Genomic DNA, 18,036 nt, shown 5'->3' with positions numbered 1-18,036 from the left:
AACAGCGATTAAGACCCAGCTATAATTAATATGGTCATGGATCAATGAGATGAGTTCACTTACACATGCAGAGATCACATTTTCAGCTTAGCCAGCCATCACTGTCAGTTAATGAAGAAGGTTTTCTGATTACGAGAATGACAGATGAAGTGGTGCGGGCGGGTAACTATGCTCACTGGGAGTGGAATTCACCCCTATGTATAGGTCTTGTGTTGACCCTTTCCATGTGGGGGAATCTCATCCTGGAGGCACAAAGGTTTATATTGTTTTTCTCACCCTTATTTTCTGGAAGGATAAGGACCCGCCGACTGAATCTGCTCACGGATATGCTTACCATGTGTTCTTATATGCTGTTAAAATATGCTCATCTGGGGCAGGAATTAAAAGCCATTAAACACCAGTGTAAGTTTTAGAAGCTTTGGGAAACGGCAGCTTTTAATTCTATTTTTTGATGCTCCAAAGGAAAATTTTTCTCCCATCTTTTTGTGTGAAGAGTTGTAGGATCAGACTTATGTCAAAAGGAAAAGACATCAGCTGGCATTTTGTCTAAGGAGAAAGTAAAAACTAAGTGAGGACCTTCAATTTTGGTTCACTGTTAATTACTATAATATCTGTAAAAAGGAGAACGGTTTGTCATACCCAAATGCAAAACCAGTACACTAAAACTCTGAACCTCAGACCCATGCTAGCAAGGGCAACTGCTTTTGCAGACTTCTCCCTCTATTGCCTTGCCTAGACATCAAGGTGTTGCTATTGATAAAAGATTTCCATAACTATTACAGTGGTCTGTTACAAAGACAATTTTGAATATCAACTCTCAGTTACTTGAGTTTCAGCCTCTTCTAATATAAGGACAGGCTGTGAGGGAGTTCAGTCTGTCCGAGCATCATTCTCTGTAGAGAACAGGTACACGTTCTACCTGTGTGAGTTTACATTTACTCCAGTTTGTGATTCTTCCAGTAAGAGTCAATCCATAGAACAGTGTAAGAGCTGCTGGCTGGGGGCACTCACAGCTACTCTAGCCTGAGCCTCTCACACTAAAGGGAATGGGGCGGGACTGGTGACTTCAGGAAAAACTCAGATGCTCTATCCCAGTCTCTCCCAGCAGGGGTCTCTTGCACCGAAGGTAAAAGTCTCTTGCACTGAAGTCACTGGAGAGAATATATGTGCACCCAAGGTGTTTCCATCCCAGATCTGCACTGGAATTGATCCTCTATACACATTTCACTGAACAATGGCATGAAGCCCTGTTGAATGCAGTTTTCATCATAATTCCTAGTGATCAGTTGTCCTCTGTTGTTACATCTGTTAGTGGTACGTTATTTTAACGTAAGCAGAATGAGAGCTATATAAATGCAGCTCCCTTCCCCTGCTGCTCTAGTTAGCTTCTATTACAGTTGTTTGTGTCTCATGCAGAACACAAAGAAAAACAGCTGGGCAGCCTACACTGCATTAGAAAAAAAAACCTCCTTCACTTGCCAGCAGCCTCTCTAGTTTACTACATTATCCCACTACCTACTCATACCCTCACTGTCCCTCTTCAGCCTCCATCTCCAGTGCAGCAGATTCGTACCTCCCTCCAGTATCTGAATCAAACAAATTCAAGGTCTCGTCAGAGAAAACTACCAGTGTTCCAATACATCATTTACCCCATCTGTCAATCATCACCTCAATACAATACATTGCAATTTGTCATTACCCTTGTGCGTGGACCTCCAGTCAGTTTTTAATATATGGAAGTGTTCCTAGCCAAACCAATTTGGAATGAATTTTGAGTCAGTCTGCGAACAGTTAGATACTTTATTAAATCTGAATGTATTACATCTACTACATTCACTTTGTGCCTTAAGATCTCAGGCCTGTGCGGTGCTGAGTGCTCTATACTCCCCATGGCCTTGGAGGCTAAGGCACTGGATTGGGACTTGGGAGATCAGGGTTCTATTTCTAACTAAGCCACAGACTTCACAAGTGATTTTGCTTCCCTAGTTCACAGCACATTCTCAAGCATATTCATTAATGTCTGGGAAATGCTCAGATACTTCAGTTACAAGGATACAGAAAATAAAATGAGAGTAGGGTTGAAATGAGGGTAATCAGCACTTCACAGGATTTGACCCTAATTTAGTAATTCTATTAACGAAAGATCACACTTGCCTGACAGCATTTGTTCTTTATAAATCAATACTGCTTATGGCTCAGAGTGCTATTAGCCTAGATACTTACAGATTTTTCACTACATGGTTCTTCCTTTATATCACTAGAAATTAATGTAGGTTTGCAGAACTATTTTATGAGAAATGTATACACCTAGATACGAAAACATGACAGGCTATGCTAACCTGTCCCAAAAAATCTCTTGCTATTTGATTATATCATGTCATGAGGGTGCCCTGATGTTTTTCTGAAGTAACTCCACTGACCTCAGAAATTCCAGATTTACAATGATGTGAGACCAGAATCTGCCTCCCCCATCTCTACAGGAAGGGGGATTTTCAATTCCTGTGCACTTTAGTCCTTGACTTTGTCTACTGATATGCACCAGTTTAACAGCACCTATGTGATGCAGACAGTAGTCTGCTAGAAATTGGACTGAAACCACCAACTCGATTAATAAAACCCATGAAAGTGACATCAGATAGTAACACTTACCAACCAACGATGGGGTTGAACGGCTCCATGTCCCGTCACCAATCACTGAGGCACAGTTTCACAGGCAGCTTTTACTAGAACTCCCACAGGGCAAGACAAATTATCCTAAGATGCAGTCAGCTTTGTCTATGGTTGTGAACCCTGGATTCTGCCAGCTCTAGTTGTCAGGTCACTTCACATGTGTTTCAAATGTTTGTCCCTGCAATTCTCAGTCTATATTTTAAAAAAGCTTCATTACTCAGCCTGGGTGGAGAAATGAAACATACAAGCATGACAGACCTTGACTATCAAGAATGCCCAAGAAGGGTGTCATGGTATAGGCTGCTCAGCTTGGCGGGGAGATCCAGCTGTGTTATTTCTGCCTTTATCCAAAAGGTCTGATCTCAGTGTTTTCAGGGTAGTTACAAACAATAGCTAAGAAGGAGCTGCGTCATCCACAAGAAGGGCTCATTTACCAGTTTCTCATCTGCTACAGCAACCCAGAGCCACCGTATGAACAGCTGTAGACCCCTAGACATTGGCATCGGACTCCCAGGTGTGCAAGTGATCAGGACTGAAGAGATCTGATTTCAGCATTTAATCAAAGAGAATTTTTTTTTATTTTTTACATTTTCCATTGTCTTATACAACGAACTCTTGACTTTGCAGACCCCAGACACTTTAGAAAAATTTTAATACATACAAGCCTTCACAGTTAGTGAAATATAATGAATTCCACAGCACAATAGAAGTGATGACTTAAGATGCTCCCTGCTGCTGTATTCATTACAAGAAGACAGTTTGCATTAGGATTTAGATTATACTGATTTGATTTGGCACGGTGCAGTACATGTCAGGATTCTGTAGGGAGACAGAATTATACTGAAGATCATATTGCAGCTGCAAGAGGACAGTACATTCTATTATGCACTCCTCTGAAGTAGCAACAGACTGTGAGACAACAGCACAGTGTGATGAAAGTTAAAGGGATTTACAGAAGACCACATTGGCTTCCCTGTTACATGTTGTAGCACAGTTCACAATGCTGTACAATACTGCTGGTAGATGAGATGCATGTTACACCTCACTGTGTAGGAAGCTGTAGTAGATAAGGCAACAAAGGATTGTAATACAGATTAACTGTGCCAACTGGGAATTTCCCAAGTGCCTTCTCTGTATCCATGCCTCCTGGGGAAGATGAATTAGATGGTAAGAAGTTCTATCTATTTTCACTTTTCAACCTGGACTTGCAGTATCACACATTGTCTCATCATATTGGTCTCTGAGACCCAAACCAGGATCATTGCCTCATCACTGTCTCACAGTCCCAAATAAGGTGAAGACAAGTGGAATGGTTTAGATAGTGTCAGAGCAGAGACTGTTTTCCTTGGGGAAACTATAGTGTAACAGTCTTACTCATGGCATGAATGAAATTTCGTAGCGAAATTGTCAGAGAAGGAAGATTCATAATTTGGCAAGAAAAATACTGTAATGTCTTTGTGTACTTGGAAGCAAGACACAAGGCCAGTGTTCTGATGCTTAGAACATTCACCCATGATAAAGAATTGCCAGGTGGTAAATCCACTAACTAAGAAGGGGAATTAAGAGTACACTAGGGCCTTCCTTATAAAATGGAGGTCTAAAGTAAATGCAAACGGATGCTAACTTTGACATATCATGCCGGGGAATCAAAATCAACAAGAATATATTTTTAAAAATAAAGCTTTTACATTCAAGGATAAATTCATATTAAAACTAAATGTACAGTCTGTGTACGAACTTTTAAAGCTAATCTTGAAGAGTCAGGCATAAACACAACTCTTATTAGGGCTGGCCAGACTTGTTTTGACTAATTTCAAACCAACTCACACAGAACAAATACAAAAGTTAAACTCAGAAGCAACTGGGGTTCATATTTCACTTAGGAGAAAAAGTGAACAAAGAGTCGAGAGGAAACAGTCCACTGGAAAATAGCATAACATATGGAACAGAGACTAGAGGCGGAAAAATTCTACTGAAAAAAATAGCTATAGTAGCAAAGGAATACATCAATAAAATGTCATGCATAGGGAACTTACATAAGGCAGCCTATATTTTGAAAGGATTCATTTATCCTGAATCTATAGCACAGCCCTCCATACAGCTGAACTAAAAAAAACCGGGATCACTTTAGGGATCTAAAGCAAGGAAAAAGGGGCATAGAAATCAAACTAGTTTCACCAACTTCTAAAAATAACAATGAATAAATCAATTTAATGAATTCAATCTCAGCTTACTAGTCTAATACGTGTATCTAGTGTAGTGTTGTTTATCTTTTGAAGAATACAGTGCAAATTCAAAAGGAAAATTAACTTGAGTTAGACCTTCATAAAAACTCTGGAGCGTAAGGTTGGATTTATGCAAAGAAGGCATGACAGAATATAGCCACAGCCAATAGAATGACCCCATTGATGTTCACAATATTTCTCCAGAATGGCACCTCGGAAGTGTCAGTCAGTTTCTTCTCCATCGCTTCCTGCTCCTCTTTGCTCAGTTTGGCCTCTTTTTTCTGATCGAAGCCACAGAACCAGTTGTAGGCCTTCTTCAGGAACCCTTGTCCTTCATCGCCTTCTTCTGTGATAGAGAGAATAACACAATGGTCAAGAAACATGGTGTGTGTGGACCTATAAGATTGGCACTAAAACAAGGTCTCAGTAATACAAAGCATTCTGAAGAGACTCTTGTAATTGAAATAACAGCCCCGAATTCGTGGTCTTAATGATTCAAAAGCTCTCTAAGATGAATATTGTAATTCCACAGCAGACCTGTGAAGTGAGTGATTCATGACCACCAAATAGCATTGCAGTCAATTCTTTTGTACCCTACAAATCCCTATGCTTTCCAGTTCACTAAGAAATCGGTATTTACTGTACCTGTGTTCTTTGAGATCTTAGGCAGACATGTATTCCACCTAGGTATATGCATGGCCCAGTGCACCAGAGCTGGAGAAATTTTTCTTAAAGTACCCGTAGAGGGGCAGTGTTCATGCCCTGTGGCCATAGCCCCTCCCCAGCTACATGAGATAGTGCCACCCTGGCCCTCCTTGAGTTTCCTCACATTGAATGCCTGGAAACGAGATTCTGATGCAGAAGGGACAGAGGGTAGGTCATGGAATACACATCTGCATCACATCTTGAAGAAATAAGAAACCATTTCTTCTTCAAGTAGATGCAGGCAGGTCTTCCACTTAGGTGACGAACAAGCAGTACCCCCTCCAGGAGGCAGGGCTCAGAGTTTACCTAAACAAGGACATCAGGACCACTCTACCACAGCCTCCATCCACCCTGGAAGATGCAGCTACGGCATAATGGTTCATGAACATATGTATCTATGACCACGTAGCTGCCCTGCAAATGTCCAATATGGAAATCATGGAGGAATGCTATGGACATTGCTTGCACCCTTGTAGAAAGAGCTTGCCCCTACTGAAGGGGGGTAGCCAAAGCTATTTCATATGCAGCCTTGATGCAGGATGTTGTCCATTTGTATACAGTCGGTGAAGAAACTGCTTGACTCTTCATGCCATCTGCACATGACACAAACAAACGAGGCAAACCACGAAACCATTATGTCCTGCCCAGACAGAAGGTTAGACATCGCCTAACATATAAGGTGTGGAAACACTGTTCCTCTGGAGAGGAATGTGGCTTAGGAAAGAACACAGGTAAATATACCACCTGGGTCAAATGAAATTGAGAGACCACTTGGGACAAAAATTTTGGATGCAATCACAAAGTCACTTTGTCTTCCGAGAATTGTGTATAAGGAGGCTCTGCCATTAAAGCCTGCAACTCACACTTGCCTTGCTGATGTTATCAACACCAGGAATGCTGTTTTCTGACACAGAAGTGGAAAGGGACAAGATGCCTGAGGCTCGAACAGAGGTCTCATTAAGGCTGCTAGGACTGAGTTAAAGTTCCACAGAGGTACTGGCTCTCAGACCAGAGGATATAGACAAAGGAGCCCTTTTTAGACTCTTGATAACATGGCACTGGAAAAGACTGATCTGCTTTGAATGGCAGGGATGAAATGCCGATACCACTGCCAGATGCACTTTCAATGTACTAAACACAAGACCCAACAACTGAAGGCAAAGCGGGTACTCCAAAATGTCCAGAATAGAGGCCAGGGTTCACTGGATTCCACAGGCTAGTGACCACACTGAAAATCACTTCCATTTTGCTGAATAGGCCATCCAGGTGGAGGGTTTTCTACTGTTAAGGAGGATTTGTTGGATAGCTGCTGTACACTGCTCTTCCTCCTCATTTATCCATGAGATGCAGGGAGCTGAGTGCAGGATGCAAAGTGCAGCCTTGGTTCTGAGGGAGGAAGTCGGGATGGGGAAGAAGTGGTACAAGAGGCTGAAGGTCGGAGAACCAGCACTGTCTCGGCCACACTGGGACAAGAAGGAGCTTGTCCCAATCCAGTTTCAGTTTGAGGATGATCCAAGGAATGATCAGGATTGGGGGAAAGGATGCACCAAGCTGTGAAGATGACCCAGAAGACCTTGTCTTCAGGGATCACTCAGGGAAAAATACTTGCTGAGATGGTCTGCAAGATGATTCTGAACCCCAGGCAAATGAATAGCTGTTTAAATAATGCTCTCCTCGATGCAAAACTACCACAACCTGATCGCCAGAAGGCGGAGCCACCTGGAGTCTGCTCCCCCTTTTTTATTCACATAATACACCACGACGGTATTGTCGGTAAGTATGTGAACCACTGAGTCTCTGATACAGTCCCGAAAAGCATGACGTGCATTGCAGATGGCCCACAGCTCCAGCATGTTGATATGGAGTGATTACTCCTGTTCCAACCACAGCCCTTGTATTTTCAGTGACCCAAGGTGCGCCCTCCAATCCCTCAGAGAGGCATCAGTAACAACCAACATGGTTGGCAAGAGCTAGATAAAGGGAACGCCTTGGCAAACATTCTCTGGATGCATCCACCACTGCAAGAAATCCAGGGCCAGTGGAAGAAGATGGACCAGTCTGTCTAGAGGGTGAAGAGTAGGATGGTAAACCTTCCTGAGCCACATTTGAAGGTGCAGACTTGCAAACTGGACCACCTGCATTCAAGCGGGAATGCAGCCCAAGAGTCTCAGACACGTCCAAACTGTTGTGGAAGGCTAAGACTGCAGACTGAGGCAATGGTGGTGAATTATCTGAAAACAGTCAGTCAGCAGAAACACTTTTGACATCATGGAATTTGAGAGGGCCCCAATGAACTCAATTTTCTCAGCGGAAACAAGGTTGCCTTCCCAGTGTTTAGGATGAGACCCAGACAGCCATGCGAGCACAGCGTGGTGCTGATGTGAACAAGAACTTCCTCTCTGGAGTTCTGTCCCTCAGTAACCAGTCATTCAGATACAGGAAGACGTGAATTCCTTTCTTCCTGAAATATGCTGTAACAACGGCCATGCATTTGGTAAAAACCTGGAGGGGAGGGGGAAAGAGAAGAGAGGCTGAATGGAAGCACTGTGTACTGAAAGTGGTGCTCTGCCATGACAAATTGAAGGAATTTTCTGTGGCTCAGCAAAATTGCCACAAGGAAGTAGTCATCCTGAAGGTCCAGAGCAGCAAACCAGTCGTTCTGAGACAATGCAAGGAGAATATTAGATAGACAAGGATTTGGAACCTCATGTACCTGATATATTTGTTGAGGCCATGAAAGACAAGCATAGGTCTTACTCCTCCCTTGGATCTGGGTACCTGCTTGAGGAGCAGTATCTCACGAGAGAGGGGTCCCTGAAGAGGGACTAGGAGGGAGGATGGGGAGATGGTGTGGAGAGAAACTGGGTGGCATAACCCAATCTGACAGATCCAGCTGTCAGTGGTGATCAAGCCCCAAGCATTGTGAAAACAGGCCAGCCTGTCCCCAAAAGGGGGAGATGAGGAGGGAGGAGCAAGGATGGGAATAATGCTCTGGACCAAGGAATCAAAATGGGCATGTGGAGGGCGCCAGGGAGGGGCCAAACCCCGAGTCCAACTGCTTTCTCCTGTGGGGTCTCTCCCTCTTTCTGGGGTAGTCCCATTGCCTCAGAGGAGCGAAAGGCTGGCCAAGCATGCACTGCAGATGATACTGCTGTTGCACGCCCTACTGGGGCTGGGGTCTACACCCCAAAGACCACAGGGTGGCCCGGGAATCAAAGGAGTGCAGCCATTTTGTCCAAAACCAGTGTTTAGCCATTGAAGGGCAAATCCTCAATGGCTTGCTGGACATTAGGGGCACTGCCCAAATTCTGCAGCCAGGAAGCCCTCCTCATGGTGACCGTGGAGGCCATCACTCTGGCTGAGGTGTCTGTGACCTCTGGTGTGGACTGCAATGACATCTTAGCCAGCAAGCAGCCCTCAGTGACAAATGCCCAAAATTCCTCTTGTGAGGCCTCAGGGAGCTGCTCTGCAGACTTTGACACAGTTGTCCAGTTAAAAAATCGTACTTGGACAGTAAGGCTTGCTGGTTAGCAATTCACATCTGTGAGGTGTAAATCTTCCTGCCCATGAGGTCCAATCATATAGAATTCCTATACTTGGGGTTGGATTTAAACCAGCCCTGCCTGCCTGTTATTCACCACAGTTACAGCTAAGGAATTTGGGGCTGGATGGGAGTAAAACCCCTCAAATCCCTGCATGGGAATGAAACAATGCTTTTCCATGTGCTTATCTGCAGGCAGTACCAAAGCCAGCATGCTCCAGAGGGCCTTAACTGGTTCAGGGAGCGCATCATTGATAGGAAGGGCAATTCTACCAGGGCAGACAGCTGCAGATATCCAATAATTTGTGGGTGTTCTCTTGCAAGAACTCCACTTGGATACCGAGGGAAGCAGCTACCTGTTGCAAAAGGACTTGGTATATCTTAAAATCCCCCAGTACCAAAGGGGAGGATGAGCTGGGCAGCACGGAATCGTCTGAAGACAAAGATGAGGCCCTTAGCTGAGCCAAACCAGATCCTGTTCCAGGGCTGATGGGCCTTTATGGGAGGACTCTGAAGACTCTGCAGGGTGAAGCATCGCCAGTGCCTGGGCCTACGGAGGATGGACAGTCACACCACATCCTGGCTGATGATCTTGCCTTTGAGCAAGACGAAGAGCAGGACCTCCAAAACTGAGGGGCATTCCACGGATTCCATGGAGGCCACGGACATGGGTAAGGCATTGGTGGCCAGTAGGTGCCGGGCCAGGGCCCTCCATCCTGACCACAAGACGTGTGCCAATCCTGGTACCCGTAACAGTCCATCAACAGCTCCCAATGCTGGTAGGTGATGGAGAACAGGAGAACGATGACACCAACTCAGACACAGAGGAGCCTCGGGATCCTGGAGATAAGGACAGAGCGAGACCAAAGGGAGTGAGTAGGAACAAAGCAGGAGGCAGCACTGCTAATAGAAATGATACTGTTGGTACAGAGCATGCTGGTGCCAGAAGGGACTTTTGGTCCTGAATTGAACAGTGATGCTGGGGTGTCTTATGATACTGATGTCAAGGGCAGTGAAAGCCACCACAGAAGCATTTGCAGAGCCAACTGCAGCGGTCCGAGGAGTTTCCCGGTACTGAGGTCCCCTGTATCAATCCCAGTACCAGCCCTGCTTCCACAACATGTGGAAGGGGAACACTGGGGTGCAGTGCAAACAGACCTGAGGGGTCAGTGGCTTGTTCAATCAATGGGGCAAGAGATGATACAACCCTGGCAAAGTCCTGGACCAAAGGAGAAGTTGGGACAGAAAAGCAGAAGTCTGTAGCTGCCTGGTATGCTGTCAGTGTGGAAACAGTCAGTACCAGAATTTCCCTCATTGGTACCAGACTAAACAGACACCCGGAGGCTGGAACCAGACTCAACAGTAAAGGGTTTCTGACCTCCTTACTCGGTACCAAAGAAGGGATGGAGATACCCGTACCATCCTGTGTGCCAGCATCAACTCCGTGCTGGTCCACGTTTTTCCTGGGGGAGGTGGAAGAGTGAGCATACATCCTAAGTGGAATATGGGCCTGCATCTACTCAAAGAAGAACAGTTTGTTCCCAGTTAGCCATGATATATCTGAAAACACTGGTAGCTCACAAATGCTCACTGGTAGCTCACGTCACTAAGCTGATTCAAGCACATTATAAATACTTAAATATACATGATTTGCGACAGGACTGAAAAATGTTGGGTACATAATAATGGGCCAGATCTTCACCCCCGGCCCTCTTCCACTACACGGCCATTTGCAGCAGGGGCAGCCACACCCACTTTCCTTCCTCAACCTGCCTTCCCTCCAACATGCTCCCTCTGTCTCTTACACAAGGTAAGGTTAGGGAGGGTAGCTGCACAGACGGCAGCTCCAACGTTCTGCTGGAAAAGAGATGCCTTGCAAGGAGCATAGAATCATAGAATCATAGAATATCAGGGTTGGAAGGGACCTCAGGAGGTCATCTAGTCCAATCCCCTGCTCAAAAGCAGGACCCATACCCAATTAAATCATCCCAGCCAGGGCTTTGTCAAGCCTGACCTTAAAAACTTCTAAGGAAGGAGATTCCATCACCTCCCTAGGCAACGCATTCCAGTGTTTCACCACCCTCCTAGTGAAAAAGTTTTTCCTAATATCCAACCTAAACCTCCCCCACTGCAGCTTGAGACCATTACTCCTTGTCCTGTCCTCTTCCACCACTGAGAATAGTCTAGAACCATCCTTTCTGGAACTACCTCTCAGGTAGTTGAAAGCAGCTATCAAATCCCCCCTCATTCTTCTCTTCTGCAGACTAAACAATCCCAGTTCCCTCAGCCTCTCCTCATAACTCATGTGTTCCAGACCCCTAATCATTCTTGTTGCCCTTCGCTGGACTCTCTCCAATTTATCCACATCCTTCTTGTAGTGTGGGGCCCAAAGCTGGACACAGTACTCCAGATGAGGCCTCACCAATGTCGAATAGAGGGGGACGATCACGTCCCTCGATCTGCTCGCTATGCCCCTACTTATACATCCCAAAATGCCATTGGCCTTCTTGGCAACAAGGGCACGCTGCTGGCTCATATCCAGCTTCTCATCCACTGTCACCCCTAGGTCCTTTTCCGCAGAACTGCTGCCTAGCCATTCGGTCCCTAGTCTGTAGCTGTGCATTGGGTTCTTCCGTCCTAAGTGCAGGACTCTGCACTTATCCTTATTGAACCTCATCAGATTTCTTTTGGCCCAATCCTCTAATTTGTCTAGGTCCCTCTGAATCCTATCCCTGCCCTCCAGCGTATCTACCACTCCTCCCAGTTTAGTATCATCCACAAATTTGCTGAGAGTGCAATCCACACCATCCTCCAGATCATTTATGAAGATATTGAACAAAACCGGCCCCAGGACCGACCCTTGGGGCACTCCACTTGATACCGGCTGCCAACTAGACATGGAACCATTGATAACTACCCGTTGAGCCCGACAATCTCATTCATTAAGGGGCCCACACTTTCCTTGGCTTTCTTCTTGTTGCCAACATACTGAAGAAACCCTTCTTGTTACTCTTAACATCTCTCGCTAGCTGCAGCTCCAGGTGCGATTTGGCCCTCCTAATTTCATTCCTACATGCCAGAGCAATATTTTTATACTCTTCCCTGGTCATATGTCCAACCTTCCACTTCTTGTAAGCTTCTTTTTTATGCTTAAGATCTGCTAGGATTTCACCGTTAAGCCAAGCTGGTCGCCTGCCATATTTACTATTCTTTCGACACATCGGGATGGTTTGTCCCTGTAACCTCAACAGGGATTCCTTGAAATACAGCCAGCTCTCCTGGACTCCTTTCCCCTTCATGTTAGTCCCCCAGGGGATCCTACCCATCTGTTCTCTGAGGGAGTCGAAGTCTGCTTTCCTGAAGTCCAGGGTCCGTATCCTGCTGCTTACCTTTCTTCCCTGTGTTAGGATCCTGAACTCAACCAACTCATGGTCACTGCCTCCCAGATTCCCATCCACTTTTGCTTCCCCTACTAATTCTTCCCGGTTTGTGAGCAGCAGGTCAAGAAAAGCTCCCCCCCAGTTGGCTCCAATTCTCTACCAACTACTTCTGGCTGATTTAAGACAACTTTGCTCTGCTTACATGGTGCACAGAGGCCTTAGCAGTCTATAGACTCTTCAGCCTGAGATTGAGAAGCAGGTCACAGTGCACGTTTCTCTCTACTTATTCCACTGTTTTTGTATTTTTTTCTTTTTATTAAATGGCTGAATTCAGTGATGCTTGGTATCAGAGCCTGGAGCCAGACAGAGTTTTGTGCAAGTTTCCCCAGTGCAATTCTGGGAAAACATCTTCACCCTGCTGTGCACCACCTTTACTGTTCCAAAAGCTAACCCCCAACACACCACTTCCAAATACATCTTTGTTCGGTCCTTTCGCACAGCTCTGCCATCACCCCTCACCAGCACCACCCCCTTTGTTCTAGCCCTGAGTCTCTCATCTAATTACATGAAGTCTTTTGTGCTATGCACAAAAATCAACAGGGAACTAGACTGCCATCATGTAGTTCATTTCACTCCCAATCTACATCAGACCCAACAGACCAAGAGTGGTGAAAAATGAGTGCACTAACTCTCTGTGCCTACTAGCCCTTCAGCATCTGTTTTCAAGGGAGTACAAGGCACTTCATTGTTTCATCAGGAACGAAGTTAGGGACCTCAAATATGTTGATGGCTTCTACAAATCTAAACAGAATTTTATTCAGAAATCACCTGATTCATCCTCTTTACGCTCAAGTACCTCAATCCTCTCATCTGCATCCAGGTCAATACGCTTCTCCTTGCTGTTCCGCAGAGTCCAGCACAAGCCATAGAGCTGCCATTAAACAAAATGAGCTTATAAAGCTGCAGCCTTAGAGTACTGAAATCAGCAAATTGAGATTGGTATAGTATTTGGGGGTCATGAATGTTTGATAAATAATATTCAGGGATAATTAGGGATCTCATAAGAGTAGGGAGATACTGTAGGAGACTATTCCTGTTTCCCTTCCTTAATAGCTTCATTCTTGAAATCTTTGCTACACCACAGAAAATGTACCACCTACTGTTTGTGGCTCTTTGGGGTCAACTTTCAGTATTATTCCACATTTTATACTATATAATGTCTTCAAGGTGTTTCTGATTACAGAATAATCTCCAGAACACTGTTTATCTAGCAGAGAGTGCTGCATTTCCAGAGACATCAGGACCAAGGAATAATTTGGGGAAGATGTAAAATTTCACTGTGAACCCAATTAGCTGGGAGGATCCTATATGATTTGCATACTCTAAATTCTAGGGTTGAATATACTTATTAATACTTGTAAAGTGTAAATTAAAGTGATGGGTTTTTTCATTGCTCTCCAGTAGCTCAGGGAGCAGGAGGGGGAATAAAAGAGCAGGAGAGGCAACAATACTCACATGTACATCAGGAATGGGTTTAGTTATCAATGAGATACCCAGAATGACAATGGTGGAGATCCCAAAAAGGATTATAGCAAAGTAAAGGTAATGAACTCCACAAATGATCTTTGGACAGTTGCTGGGGTTTACACAGCTTCCAGAACCATAGGCAAACTCTGCAATCATTCGACTCAGCCCAACGACCAGCCCAATGAACAAGCCCCAGAAGGCACCCTGCAAAAGAAAGTGACCCGCAGAATTATCAGAAAGAGCTGTTGTGGATATAGAAATACATCACCTCTTTTAATCTCTCAATATCAATACAATATGTAATGCTGCCATTGGACACGTGAGCAAACTACAGCAACAAGTGGTTAAGAATAGAGAGAACATGAGCCTTCTTATTGGCCAGAACCAAACCAGTTATTAAAATGTACTGGGTTAGGACAACAGGAGAATCTCCAAAAGTCTTTTGCTTTTCCTGATTTTAAAAGTAATTCTTGTCTTTTCTGTATAAAACTGCATCTTAGAACCTTGAGCCCCGCTTCCCTCATTGAAATTACACACAGGTTAACTGTAGGAAGAAAAGGAGGACTTGTGGCACCTTAGAGACTAACAAATTGCCACAAGTCCTCCTTTTCTTTTTGCGGATACAGACTAACACGGCTGCTACGCTGTTAACTGTAGGATGGCTTGGGAGTGCTAGCCTGTACTTGCTACTTTGTTGTTGAAGGTTTGCTCTTGAGTGCTGGCTTATTGGCAAGGGTTCTAAGAAAGAACAGCAGCACTGCAGAGCTTGTTTTTAAAATAAATTCTCTCTCAAGAATGACATGCAATTTGCACACAGACATTAGAATCATAGAATCATAGAATATAAGGGTTGGAAGGGACCCCAGAAGGTCATCTAGTCCAACCCCCTGCTCGAAGCAGGACCAAATCCCAGTTAAATCATCCCATTAGAAGTAAGGTTCTTCTTCAAGGCCTGGCCTACACTGGTGGAGGGGGGGAAGGGGATCGATCTAAGATACGCAACTTCAGCAATGTGAATAACGTAGCTGAAGTCGACGTAGTTAGATCTACTCACCGCAATGTCTTCACTGCGGTGAGTCGACTGCTGATGCTCCCCCGTCGACTCTGCCTGCGCCTCTCGCGGCGGTGGAGTACAGGAGTCGACGGGAGAGCACTTGGGGGTCAATCTATCGTGTCTAGACTAGACGCGATAAATCGACCCCCACTGGATCAATTGCTGCCCACCAATCCGACGAGTAGCATAGACATACCCGGGCTGCAGATGTGTATTCCTCTGAGATGTGTGAGCACCCATCACAACGAAGCTGGAAAACTTTGCCTAGCAGTACCCACAGGGGTGGTGCTCATGCCCCGGAGCTCTAGTCCCTTCTCTGTCTATTTAAGGGCAGCACGGCCTCTACCCTTCTCAGTTCCTTCTCACTGCCCACACCTAGAGTCGGAGCATTCTATGTGGTGATTTACCTCACACTGTTTATCTCAGTTTCTTTGGGAACTCATTGTATATAGCTCTTCTTCTTCTTCGAGTGCTTGCACATGTCCATTCCAATGTGTGTGTGCGTGTGCATGATCATTGGAAGGTTTTACCCTAGCAGTACCCGTCAGGTCAGCTGCGGAGCCCCCTGGAGTAGCGCCTTCATGGCAGTGTACATAGGCCCCTGCCGACCCGCCAGTTCCTTCTTACCGCCGGTGACGGTTGTTGGAGCAGCTTGTCTCTTGCTTTAGCAAGTGCTTTCCTAGTGTTTTTTCCTGTACATATTGTTAATCATTATTATAGTAGTTAGTTTCTTAGTTAGTTAGTTCAAGTTGGGGGTTCCCCCCTCGCCAGGCCCCAGGGGTTCAAGCCGTGTGATAGGTGTGGAAAGCCTATGCCCAGAAGGGATCCACACACCACTTGTCTGAAGTGCCTGGGAGAGGGACATTTGCAGGACAAGTGTAGTATTTGCAGAGGCTTCAAACCCAGAACCAAAAGGAAGAGACACGATCAGCTGAAACTCCTTTTCATGGAGTCTGCTCTCCAGCCTCAGCCGGCACAAGAGAGGGCACCAGCAGCCTCGGTGCACAGCACACCAGCCTCGGTGCGCAGGCGCCGAGGAAGGACTCTTATAAGGAGCATCGGCACCACTCCCCTGCGGGGAAGGCCAGCTCATCGGTGCAGCACCGATCACAATCCCTGGTGCCACATAAGAAGAAAAAGGTGGAGAGGGGCCGTTCCCCCACCAACAAGAGTGAACAGGACACCAGTGTGGCATGTCCCACGCCGGGACACCAGAAAGCTGGTCCGTCGGTCCTGACGCCGTTGACTCCAGCCTTGAGGGGAGGTCTGTTGAGTCCAGTGTCAGTGTTGGAGGAGGTCTGGGAGGTGTTGGAGGAGGGCCTGGACCTTCCCTCCACACCAGACACTTTCGAGGCCACGTGGGATTGATTGCCAAAAGGTCACAGTACCCCGCCTCACATTCCCAGGCGCTGGTTCAGGTACAGATGCCACACGCCCCGGCTCATCCTGCAGCGCTGATGCCCGGTACATCTGCTACACCACTTTGGGCACTGACGGCGGCACCGCCTGCAGCTCCGTCTGCGGCACCAACTAGCCAGTACTAGGGCAAGCCCACCACGATGCGGCACTGTTCCCCATCGCCTCAGTACCGCTCCCTGGCACCGTCTGGGTCCGCCCCTCTCTGGTTGGGCTCTGAGTCAGGGGCAGAGTTGTTCGTGTCCCGACACAGCTGGTACCACCAATGCCTGCAGCACATGCACCACCAGTCTCAGCAGCGGTGGACGTCCCTGAGCACATCACCAGGGAACTGGAGGGGCAGGAAGACCCTGTCCCACCTTGAGCCTCATTTTCTTCCTCACCAGACAAGGCAGTAGCAGGCACCACTACGTCCCTCCTGGAGCCCACCAGGACCTCCTTAGGAGGGTGGCCCAGAACCTCAATGTGCAAACTGAGGAGGTTGTGGAAGACTCAGACCCAATGGTCGACATACTCACCCTGGAGGGGCCCTTCAAGGTGGCATTGCCACCTATAAAAACTATACAAAACATGAAGGTGCTCTGGCAGACCCCGGTCTCTATACCACCTATGGCCAGGTGTGTAGAGAGGCGTTACTTCGTCCCACAAAAGGGATATGAGCACTTCTTCACCCACCCACAACCAGGGACCTTGGTGGTGGATGCAGCAAACCACAGGGAGCAGAAGGGGTAACCGGGACCCACCCCTGAAAATAAGGAGGCCAAGAAGCTGGACCTCTTCGGTCAAAAGGTATACTCGACTGGGGGGCTCCAACTTCGAATTTCCGACCAGCAGGTGGTACTTAGCCACTATGCATACAATTCTTGGAATGCCCTCTCCAAGTTTCAGCAACTGCTCCCATCAATGTCACGACAGGAATTTGCTCCAGTCCTAGAGGAGGGCAGAGTGGTGGCTAGAACCTCCCTCCAAGCTGCTTTGGACTCCACTGACTCAGCAGCACGGACTATGGCTACGGCCATTACAATGAGGCATAGCTCATGGCTACAGGTCTCGGGACTCCTCGTGGAGGTCCAGAATACAATACAGGACCTTCCATTTGACAGTGACGAGACGGACTGGAGACTGCACAGTCTCAAGGACTCATGAGCAACCCTCAAGTCTCTGGGAATTCACATGCCAGCACCTCATAGAAAGCCCTTCAAGCCCCAGCCCCCCTCACACTGCTACCCAGGACCTCCTAAGCAGGACTATAATTGAGGGAGGGGCAGAAACAACAGGAGGTATCCTCCACAGTCCTCCTCTGGCCAGGGCCAGGGCCAGGGCTCCTCCAAGCAGCCGTCCACCTCGAAGCCGAACTTTTGAAAGTGCGCCTGAGGACGGAGCACCAGTCCAAATCTCGGATCCTTTTCCTCCCTTTGTGAATCATCCGTCCCGCTTCTACCGTGCCTTGGCCCAGATTACTTCAGATTGCTGGGTCCTGAGCATGGCAGGGATGGGATATTCTATCCAATTCTGTGC

General features: G+C 46.6%; 1 protein-coding gene across 1 annotated transcript in view; it reads right to left on the bottom strand.

Annotated features, from left to right (window-relative positions):
- Positions 1–3,234: 3,234 nt before the first annotated feature.
- The window catches only part of LOC125623242 (sodium/glucose cotransporter 1-like), a 59,592-nt gene continuing 44,790 nt past the window's right edge, over positions 3,235–18,036 (bottom strand). The window contains exons 13-15 of the mRNA XM_048822307.2: positions 14,037–14,252; positions 13,350–13,452; positions 3,235–5,241 (exon numbers count right to left, since the gene is read on the bottom strand). Of these exons, the coding sequence (XP_048678264.1) occupies positions 5,024–5,241; positions 13,350–13,452; positions 14,037–14,252 (537 nt within the window). The 3' untranslated portion in view covers positions 3,235–5,023. The remainder of the gene's footprint in view (positions 5,242–13,349; positions 13,453–14,036; positions 14,253–18,036) is intronic.

Source organism: Caretta caretta, chromosome 15, assembly GCF_965140235.1.
Source record: "Caretta caretta isolate rCarCar2 chromosome 15, rCarCar1.hap1, whole genome shotgun sequence".
NCBI classification, from domain to species: domain Eukaryota; kingdom Metazoa; phylum Chordata; order Testudines; family Cheloniidae; genus Caretta; species Caretta caretta.
Note: the sequence above shows the minus strand (reverse complement) of the source record. Positions and strands in the feature narration are given on the sequence as shown.